This window comes from Epinephelus moara, chromosome 11, assembly GCF_006386435.1.
Source record: "Epinephelus moara isolate mb chromosome 11, YSFRI_EMoa_1.0, whole genome shotgun sequence".
Lineage (NCBI taxonomy): Eukaryota > Metazoa > Chordata > Actinopteri > Perciformes > Serranidae > Epinephelus > Epinephelus moara.
In genome coordinates, this window is record NC_065516.1 from 19,037,667 (window position 1) to 19,048,849 (window position 11,183).

Genomic DNA, 11,183 nt, shown 5'->3' on the forward strand with positions numbered 1-11,183 from the left:
GCATAATTGCACACAATGTTGAGTAACTGTGCCTAAATAATGATAATAATGCAGGGGGACATACAATTTTCAATTTTGAATGTCTTAAACAAACTGATAGATTTTTTGATTTTGGGTGCACATCTATGAGTGCATGTTTTTACCTTTGGTCTAATAAATGGAGGGCATTTTGGCATAGTTCATACGGGGGAAAATGTAGTCAAATTATGTTCTTGCTCAGGTAGCAGACGAAAACTGCTCTAGAACGATGGATCACCAATATTCACAACTTGTAAAATCTTTGCGGTGTCCCGGAGGCGAGAAGGCATGTCCCGCCCTACTCTGCCTCTGATTGGCTTACTCTGATTTTTGTCCCTAACTCTAACCAATCCATCAGCCCAGGCAAGGAGTACTAGCCAATCAGAGGGAGAGCAGGGCGGGCCATGTCCTCGCTATCCTAGGAAAAAAAGTCCAGCGTCCCGGGGCGGATCCAAAATGGCGTCAGTTGCCGGGGCCCAGCAGTAAAACCGAGCAGCGAGTGAATGAAGTCAGCTGATGTTCAGTTTGCTGTCACGCTCCGCAGCACCCATCGTTTCTCTCTCGAGGCAAGACAGCAAACCACCACTTCACAACCAGACGGTAACCATTATATTATTTTCAACTGTTTTTCCACGATATTACAAACAGACGTTAGCTTTATGGTTTGTTGACAATGAAATAATTTAGCTATACAGTTGCGCCAAAACGGTAACGTTAGAGCCAGCATTTTTCAGCCAGGCCGAGGGACCAGTCTTGCTATCGTTTTCACAACACCGAATAACCTGCGGTGGTAGCTAACGTTTTATTTTTACTACTAAAACAAACGGGTTGAGTGGAAATTACAGACACGTTTATTCATGATGTGTTTAGGTGTCACTGCTGTGTCAGTAAAGCTAGCTAGTGCTTAGTTTCGAGGAAAGCTGTCAAACTGAGCACCGTGTATGGAGACCAGCTTCAAAGCATATCACGTTATTAACATATGCAGTACATACAGGTCATACTATAGTAAATCTTTACTACAGGCGTGGATTTTCCTATTTAAACACTAATATGTAGCTGATTTTCATGCGATCACCTCCATTCAAGGAGTTTGCAATTAACATCAGTGTGTCAGGATGTTTCTGCGTGGTCATCTCACTTACATGAAACATTTCTGAGCCTGTTTTGCACACACACCAGTACCTAAACATCTTCTGTGTTGTTAACCCTCTTTTCTTCAGCTCAAACATCCAATAATGAGCATATATAGACAGACAAGAAGCCTGCCTTCAGCCCTTAAATACAGAAAATACAGCATACTTGTATCTGCCTGGTTTACCTGCCATGTTTAACCTTCAATTTGCCACCTTTCTTTACTGACCATCAAGCCAACATAACATCTAAGGTCAGCAGCGTAATAATGAAGGGTAAAATTATCTTTAGTATGCCTCATGCCCATTTTATTTGGAAGATTGTAGTCAGACGAAGAGATTTGTGTCCACACACAGTCATAATTTGTACTTCCCAGTTTTGCACCATGCTAGTTTTCCACTTCCTTAAAGACACTCATACAGAGAGGCCAGGCAGTCATGTGCCACGATCATATGATCAAGTGTGATGTCTGTTGTTGTAGCCAGCATTATTACAAGGGAATGTAACCTTAACTGCTTGTATGAATATTGTCATATTATTGTCATGAGAGGCATTTTCCCCACAAGGTTCACATGTGGTTTGATTTGTAGTATTTGGATTACTCAATCAGATAGAGAGTTGTCTGTGATTTTATCTCAATTACTCATCAGAACAATAGACCTTATCTTCTCACTGTACTCCTATTTAAAAACTCCCTTTAAAAATACACCAGGGAACATTGATACTACAGTCAATTAGGGCAGTATACCTGTAAATATTGTGCTCAGTTTGTCTTTAAGATAAGAAACTTAAGGGAATTTTGTATGCTGTGTGTCTCTTTTTTGCATTTGTTTGTAAAAATGGTATACAAGAAGAACAGAGTGAAGCCTTTTGGGGTGTCATTCTTGTTATTCCCGTATCGACCCATTGGTGGAGCTGCAATATTCCTGCACAGATGGGCTAAGCAGCCTAGCGTAAACAGGAAGATCTGTACATCAGTGGGAAGGACAAGAAAAGGGCATGGATGTAGAGAACTGTATGTGTCATATGACAGTCAGATGGAGAATAAAAAAAGAGGAATACATTGAGGAATTAAGCTGTATGAGCATGCTGACTGGATTTACTGTGTGCGATGCACAGTACATTGCACCTGCTCTTTAATGTGTGCAGAGCATCTGCAGTCGGCTCTTTGTGGGGATGGGTTTATGTCACGACTGCAGACAGCTTGTGTTTGTGTTGCTCCTGCATGTAGCTGAAGTGAGTCAGGATAGGATCTAGCAGACATGAGAAATATGATTATTAGAGACAGAAAAAAAGGATGCAAAGATGCACCCTTGGGGGACATTTGTCACTCTGTATGAAAAATATGCATGTTTACGCTCATGTGCTGTGCGTACACATGTGAAGGGACAAACGAGGAACATGCTGCTCTGTGGGATTCCCCTCTAATGTTAGCCTAACGCGTCATACTGACTGTACTACTGCACCTGAAGTGTGTGCATCCAAGGAGGAGAAGGAGAAGAGGGGGATGGCCTAGATCAGGGACTGTAATGCTGAGAAAGAGAGTCGTGAGCAGTGATGTTGCTATATTTCTCTGGCGGTTTCCATGGTTACAGTAGGAGGTGCTACCACCAAAGTACCAGCACGGTGCCGTCGTATATCTCTGAATTTGTGGATTCTATCAATAATATTTTTAATTTCGATTTTTGTCTTGAAAAGCCATTTTGTGTTAAACATCATACCGAAAATGATGCAGGTGACATACTTTACTTTTAGAAATGTATTAACAAAATGTTATGTTTAAGTTGGCATCAGTCTTTAAAGTCAGTGTAGATTCCATATTCTTCATATTAACCAGTTGGCTCAGCGCCTAAATAGATTAGTAGCACTGTGTGGTCTCAAATGAAATTAACTTTTAACAGCAGTAATCAAAGCACTCTTACCCACAGCTGCTTTATGGCTGCTAATAAAAGTCCTCAATAATTAAAACTGCAGACACAGAGGCCATGCTGTTGTAAGTGACCACTGCAGAAGAGAGGATGGCCTCTCCTGCAGTCCTCTGGTTAATTTCCCCCTTTTATTTCTCTGTTGCCTGATGTGTCCTTCACATTAGTTGACTTCTCTCTGCTCCTCCTTCCAGTCAGACAATAAAGCGGTGAAGATGGACCTGTCCAAGCTGCCCAAGATCAGGGATGAGGAGAGGGAGAGCCAGTTTGGATACGTTCATGGAGTCTCCGGACCAGGTTGGCCACCACACACACCATCATCACCATCAAACTTTTTCCCCACTTTACACTTACAACAGAATTACTACAGAAGCCTTCAAAACAGATGCATGCTGCATCTTTACAACAATATTTGAGCTGAGGCAGGAAATAAGAGGACAGACTTGTTCAGCTCCTGCTTTTCGGTTGCCTGGGGTTTGGTTGTTTAACTTCTATTCAGTCAGTCCTATTATTTACCTTGTTTGTTTTAATAGTGGTGACAGCTACAGCCATGGCGGGTGCAGCTATGTATGAGCTGGTCCGTGTCGGCCACAGTGAGCTGGTGGGAGAGATCATCAGGCTGGAGGGAGACATGGCCACCATCCAGGTCTATGAGGAGACATGTATCCTTTTGACCATGTGACCGTCCATTCCCTGTCTTTACCCAATGTCACAGCTTTCATATTCATCCACTGTATGGCTGCTTTGAGTTGTACACTCTTTTAATCCATAAGTTGGTGTTAGTCAAGGGCCAAAAATGGCACAAAAGAGAGGAAAGAGTGAAAGAGCACTAAACTAGTTTAGTGGTACCTTTGTTTTTAAAGAATTCTGACCCGTATTTTCAAGTATAATATTTATAATAGCTTATATAAGAATGACACAAACAGAATACAGATGTTTAATTGACAATATATATATCTTATATTTCCTGGTCTGATTAAAATAGTTTTCTCTAACTGAAAATCGTCACTTCTCTTGTCCAGTTTGTATGATTAGAGTCCAGCATGTGTTGCATATGTAAAAGTTCATATCAGAAATAGTCCTACATTCCCGTCTTTAACATTTTTTTCCTGAGCTTGAATCTAGCCGGTGTGTCTGTTGGAGATCCTGTGTTGCGGACAGGGAAACCTCTCTCTGTGGAGTTGGGTCCAGGAATCATGGGGTCCATCTTTGATGGTATCCAGCGACCACTAAAGGACATCAATGACATCACACAAAGCATCTACATCCCCAGAGGTGTAAACATCGGAGCCCTCAACCGAGACCTCAAGTGGGAGTTTTCTCCGGTCAAGAGCCTGCGGGTGTGTGTTTGTGCAGACTTTAAAGCTTTAGCTTGACATTTGCCACTTAACTGACTTTCAACCAGCTCTATGTCATCGCAGTGTGTGCAAATGAACAGCATTTGGCTTCTCCCTGTGCTGTGAGCGCCTGGAGCTCCCCACCCATCCGCTGGCAAATGTGTACCGGTTGGTGCAACATGTCATTGAAGTCCGCCAACACATAAGTGGGGAGCTCTACACGCTTGCGGCACTCAAACACGGTTCATCTCTACACACTGCACACACCGCAGTGACAGAAAGCTGGTTGAAAATCTGCAAAGTTTCCCATTAAATGATCAGATTGATGCCAACATCCCTGATTTATCACTGTTAGGTCGGCAGTCACATCACAGGAGGAGACATCTACGGCATGGTGTTAGAGAACTCCCTCATCAAGCACAAGATCATGCTGCCTCCCCGGAACAGAGGCACTGTAACCTACGTGGCTCCACCTGGAAACTACGACGTCACCGTGAGTTCACCACACCTCCAGATAGAAGTGTGTTTTCCGACTGTTAGATGTTGCTTTGTGCTGATGGTGGCGAGTGTGTGTCTCTGTCAGGATGTGGTGATGGAGCTGGAGTTTGAGGGGGTGAAGGAGAAGTTCACCATGGTGCAGGTGTGGCCTGTCAGACAAGTGCGACCCGTCACAGAGAAGCTGCCCGCAAATCACCCGCTGCTGACTGGACAGAGAGTGCTGGACGCCCTTTTCCCGTAAGTCTCACATCCTAATTTTTTAAACCTTTTTTCACTGAAGACATGTTGAAAGTGTTTCCCCCATCTTGTACTCTCCTCTCTTCTCTGTGTGAAGATGTGTGCAGGGAGGAACCACAGCCATCCCAGGAGCCTTCGGCTGTGGAAAGACTGTCATCTCTCAGTCCCTGTCCAAGTACTCCAACAGTGATGTCATCATCTACGTAGGCTGCGGAGAACGTGGTAACGAGATGTCAGAAGTACTGCGAGACTTCCCTGAGGTGGGTAGGCAGGTAGCGGTAGTGTTGTATTCCAAATTGATTGGTGTTCAGAGTGACTGACAGTGTTGTCTGACCAACAGCTGACCATGGAGGTGGACGGGAAGACAGAGAGCATCATGAAGAGAACAGCACTGGTGGCCAACACCTCCAACATGCCTGTAGCTGCCAGAGAAGCCTCCATCTACACAGGTAAATACTCTTTAATCACTTACGTGTTCAAATAAAGAGTCTCATTCACGCTCCTCCTGTGACTGCATGTAGATTAAAGGAATAATTCACCAACCAAATGACCATTTGTATGTCAGTTATTCACCCTGTGTTATGTTGAATTGGTATTATTGTATGATTCTTTGTTCATCTTGAAGTTTTCTCCAGGAATTCAATTTAACATGGGTAAATGATATACAAATGGTCATTTGTTGGACGAAGTGTTCCTTTTATACGCATGAGTGATGTATACTAACTCAATTTCTTTTGTCAGGAATCACGCTGTCAGAGTACTTCAGGGACATGGGATACAACGTGAGCATGATGGCAGACTCCACCTCCCGTTGGGCCGAGGCTCTCAGGGAGATTTCTGGCCGTCTGGCTGAGATGCCTGCTGGTAAGTTTGGAGTCTGCTGGAGTTATAATAAAAGCTAAAGGCAGGTGATTCAGGCTCTGGTATTTCTGATATAAGATTCATTCCAGCTACAGCTGAAATGATTGATTAAGCAGTTGACTGACTAATAGAAATTCAAAATCAAGTGATGTAAAAATGCAAAAATTGAGATGGATCCAGCTTCTTAAATGTTTTCTGTGCAGGTTTTCTGAGGCGTCTTTGAACTGATAATTGTTGTGGGTTTTGGATTCTTGGTCAGACAAAACAAGTCATTTGATAAGTCACAAAGGACCCTGGGAACTTGTGATGGATATTTCTTATATATTCTCTTTTGCGATATTTATGCCTTCACGTTGGCGATAGCCGTGGCCAGAGGCATAATGTTTTTGGGTCCGTACATACATCCGTTGTACATCCCATTCTTGTGAACTCGCTATTAACTATTGACTTGGGCTCAACAATGAACTGACTTGATTTCGGTGGTAGTAGGTCAAAGGTCAAGGTCATTGTGACCTTGGTCTGACTTATTCTCGTAAAACGCAATATTTCAAGAATAATTTGAGGGAATTGCATCCCATTTGGTACACACCACTTGGACTAAATAATGAACTGATTAAATTGGTCAAAGGTCCAAGGTCAAGGTCACTGTGACCTTGTCATGAACGCGATTTCCAAGAATGCCTTGATGGGATTTCCTCAAATTCGGCACACCTGGACTCAGTGATGAACTGATTAGAATTCGGTGGTTGAAGCTCAAAGGTCAAGCTTATTTTTACCTAAAAAAAACATGTTTTTGGCCATAAGAATTTATATGCTAATAATGACCAAAAAAAAAAAAAAGTCCAGCAGGATAACATTGTGAAGTGAATCGTTTTATAGCCAAAGGGCAAAGGTCAGCTTCACTGTGACATCATAATGTTCTACATATACACTTTTCTGGCCATTATTCAACATCATAAATCAGGAACAGAAGAGGTTACGTTTGGTAAGAGTGAATTGGTGACACTAATCTTTGGTGTCCACCTGGAAACTGTGCTGATTGTATAGATCTTCTGTGCTGCTGAGGGGAAGAAGTGTGAAACATCCATGTTTTCACAGACATGGATGTAAAATATGATTACAACTTCACTGATGCACAGAGGCATACAATCACAAGGTGGAAATTCCAGTTAGACTCAACCTTTAATCAAGAAAATAATCTATGGATTAATCAGTAATGATGTAATTGTTGGTTGCAGCCCTGCTTTCAACTGGGCTTTAGCTGGAGTGCAATAAAGTTTATATTTTAAAGGCACCGTGCTCAGTGTCCGAGGTTAAAATTACATCTTGTTTTAATAATAAGAGTCATTGATGCTTTTGCCTTCTTCCAAATCGTAAAAGTTAAGTATGTGAATTGGTGCACAAGTGTGAAGACAATCTGAATGCCGCCTGGCAGGTATTTGTTTACATTTCTAATCCTTAAATTCCCCTCTTAAGTAGCTGGAGATAGTGCCTCTTTGTTATGTGGTGCAACTTTCTTACAGTTTGTGTAGCCATGTATGTTTACTTTGTAGTGAGCATGAAGCCAGATCCAACAGGTATTTCTGTATCTGCCCACAGACAGTGGTTATCCTGCCTACCTGGGCGCCCGTCTCGCCTCCTTCTATGAGCGTGCTGGAAGGGTGAAGTGTCTGGGCAACCCTGAGAGGGAGGGCAGCGTCAGTATTGTAGGAGCGTGAGTACAGCTTTCATCCACTAGAGGGAGACATTACTCTGCACAGCCTGTTTTTACTGTAACCAAGTTAAACATTTTATTCCTTTTTCAGTGTATCACCTCCTGGTGGTGACTTCTCTGACCCTGTCACTTCAGCCACCCTCGGTATCGTACAGGTACATGATCACATTCAGATTCTAATCAAGCCTGGTTGATTAATTAAAGAAGCTCAGTTCTTGATTGTGTTGCGTTTGTTTCCTGTCTCAGGTGTTCTGGGGTCTGGATAAGAAGCTGGCTCAGAGGAAGCACTTTCCCTCTGTGAACTGGCTGATCAGCTACAGCAAATACACTCGTGCTCTGGATGAGTACTACGACAAGCACTTCCCCGAGTTTGTGCCTCTGCGTACCAAGGCCAAGGAGATCCTGCAGGAGGAGGAGGACCTCGCTGAGATTGTGCAGCTCGTCGGAAAGGTAATGCAGCATGAAGCTGGCTGCGGCGGTTTGATCTTTGGATGAACTCTTTATTCTATATCTGCTTGTTCCAACACATTTTATCTTACATTTTTAACAGGCTTCCCTGGCAGAGACAGATAAAATCACCCTGGAAGTGGCCAAACTGATAAAAGACGACTTCCTGCAGCAGAACGGTTACACTCCTTACGACAGGTAACGTTAGGCCTGCAGCACGAACACACTGATCAGATTTTAAATAGAAGTTGGATAAGCTGGAGAGTAGATCTGATCCAAAGTGGCTGACTGTTTTGTGTCCATCCCCTCAGGTTCTGCCCCTTCTATAAGACAGTGGGCATCCTCTCCAACATGATTTCTTTCTACGACATGGCACGGCACGCAGTGGAGACCACAGCTCAGAGCGACAACAAGATCACTTGGGCCATGATCAGGGAGCACATGGGAGAAATCCTCTACAGGATCAGCTCAATGAAATTCAAGGTGTGTGTCACCTTATGTGTTAATTTTGCGGTCCTCAGGTTGATTTGAAGTCGTCATACCCTTCATACCCTAATATATCAGATTTCACTTTTTATTAATGAAGCTCTAAGATTCAAAATGAAAAGAAATCAAAGCAGTCAATGTTGCGCAGAGGTTGCAAGGCAAAAATGTTGAGACCTGACTTTTAAATGTTGACTTTTGCGTCATCAACACACTGTCCTTTGTTTGTAACATGCTGCAGGAGGTCTGTCTGCACATTAGATGGAGAGTGTCTTTGTGCAGTGTCTTGACAGGATTCTTTAAAGCTTGATGACGCATTGTTTGCTGCAGTACACAGAGCGTTTAAGAGTGGAGACAGTCACAATAGGAAAGTGGAAAGTTAAATAGCTTTAACTGTACCTGATGCAATGAGCTCCACCCACCTGGTTTCCTTCTGTCTTTTTCGAGAGAGACAAAGCATGAAAACATAGTTAATACAATAAATGCAGGTAACATGAATGAGCGAAGACAACTGTCTCATGGTATAAAAGAGAGTAGACCATATTCAGTTAAGATGCATAATCAGCAACAAATCAAGGTAAAAACAGTACATTTAATTAAAGATATAATATCTAACTTTTTCGCATTAAAATCTCTAAAAACGATGAGACCAATGTTAAATTTCTTGAGTTGCGTACTTGCATTGTGCTACAAAAATTTTCAACATTATTCAAACCCAGAGAAATCTGTATTTTTACATCAAGGACACAGTCCATGTTATTTGGTCACCATCATATCCCCTTTGCGCTTGCGTCAGGGTTGTGGTTGTCTGCCAGAAGCTGTCATAAATTGACTTTATATCCAATCTTAAGCCACATTTTTACAATACACATTTTAGATCTTGGTTTGTTTTTAACTATATCAGGTGAAGGATTGTAGTCATCACACGTCTGGATCCTAAGTTATCAGAGAAAGAAGCTAAGCAAACGTTAGTGGCAGCTCGGCTCCAGCTCCTGCTGTGTCGATAAGCGTCAGAGAGACACTGATTTCTAACATTTAACTGCTCTCATCAGTGTTTTTACTGGATGTAATCACCTGGGGTTTCATTTATAAAACAGTGCAGAGGATCCATACTAGATATTTATGTACAGACAAAAGCCGAAAATGGCGTGCGCCAAAAAATATCTGACAATTTCTACAATCAGGCTTCCACCTCACCCTCTGCGTCACTAAAATGTTCATGAGCATGGGTCAAAGTTTCTGCCATCAAGTCTGCTTTCATAGATCACAACTTGTGCGTGCGGAATGGCACACGCCACTTTCAGTACATACTGTACGTTTAACCAGATGTAATCAGCTCTGACAGTTTCAAGTCTGTACATTGTCCCAGGAGGAAGGGGTCACATGTTTAAAACCTTTTTTAAAATGTAGAAGTGTGAGAATGACGGCCGTAACTCTTGCACTGCAGATCACGGTGCACGCACTCTGCTCAGGCCCTTTAGTTTTCTGTTCGTGTTGTAAGGCTATATTTCTTTGTCCCTACAGGACCCAGTGAAGGACGGCGAGGCAAAGATCAAGGCCGAGTACGCTCAGCTAGTGGAGGACATGCAGAATTCCTTCCGTACGTTGGAGGAATAGGCTCCCACCTCTCACGACCTTTCCAGTTTTCATCTCTGACCCCTCCACTGCAGAATCACATTCCACTTCCTCGTGCCCCCGAAGCCCACGTGCTCCCCTGTGCTCCCTTTGTGAGTGACTGTGTGAGTGTGAGTGCACAATTACATGTGGAGGGAAAAGAGAAAGATGTACTGTACTCATTATTATTTGTTGCCTCGTATGGGCGCACTCTGGATCCTCTGCATGGTCGTTGATCGTGTGTGTGTGCACGTGAGTGTGGATTTAATGTGTGTGCGAGTAAGAGGGATCTCTTCCACCCCGTTTCTTCCTTTCTCTGTTTACATGATTTCTTTGTGTATCCGTGTTGCTCTTCCTGAAGAGGATTGTTTGGTTGATGTATTGTAATTCATAGACCATCTGTACAGAAGAGTATTGAATATAAATTTAATAAGATCAGCCTATTTATTGCCAACGTGCGGACGTGAAGGCTTTGTCGTTCTTTTTGTTTTTATGGTTGTGTTTCACGCTGTGCTGTGTCGTGTACTTTGCTGTGTGAATGTGTAAAGAGTCGACGCTCTGCTGTCCAATGCTTTCATCATGTTACGCCCAAAGAATTAAAACATGAGGAAAAAGAACTGTGTGTATGTGTGTTTGCCTGTTTGACCTCATAGTTTCTGATGATGCGGTCAGGGTTGCTTAACTGGTTTATCTGCATATCACTCATTCTCTGCAGCACTCTGCCCTCAGGATGATGAGTTAAATCATTTTAACTACTTTAACTGTTTTGTTTAAATGCTAGAGCTTCATTAAATTAAGCAAATAAAAATGTTGAGTTCAAGTTCATGAAGTATCACACTGCTGTTGCTGGCTCACCTGGACACTTGAGATACAAATCTACACAGGTACAGCTTCTCTGAAGGGCTCCTGCTTAAATCA

General features: G+C 42.8%; 1 protein-coding gene across 1 annotated transcript; it reads left to right on the forward strand.

The window, feature by feature from the left end:
• Positions 1-468: 468 nt before the first annotated feature.
• Positions 469-11,073, forward strand: atp6v1ab (ATPase H+ transporting V1 subunit Ab). The gene is made up of 15 exons (XM_050056353.1): positions 469-618; positions 3,269-3,371; positions 3,608-3,736; positions 4,200-4,414; positions 4,767-4,904; positions 4,995-5,146; positions 5,244-5,406; positions 5,487-5,595; positions 5,888-6,010; positions 7,607-7,721; positions 7,813-7,876; positions 7,968-8,171; positions 8,272-8,366; positions 8,480-8,651; positions 10,176-11,073. The coding sequence occupies exons 1-15, from the start codon at positions 535-537 to the stop codon at positions 10,266-10,268; spliced, it is 1,959 nt and encodes a 652-aa protein (XP_049912310.1). The 5' UTR covers positions 469-534; the 3' UTR covers positions 10,269-11,073.
• Positions 11,074-11,183: the final 110 nt, after the last annotated feature.

Bases quoted from the DNA above. Each gene is read 5' to 3' on its own strand.
- atp6v1ab (XM_050056353.1), top strand. From the start codon at position 535: ATGTTCAGTTTGCTGTCACGCTCCGCAGCACCCATCGTTTCTCTCTCG. The intron at 3,372-3,607 runs GTTGGCCACCAC...TTGTTTTAATAG, and splicing joins TCATGGAGTCTCCGGACCAG to TGGTGACAGCTACAGCCATG. The intron at 4,415-4,766 runs GTGTGTGTTTGT...TATCACTGTTAG, and splicing joins CTCCGGTCAAGAGCCTGCGG to GTCGGCAGTCACATCACAGG.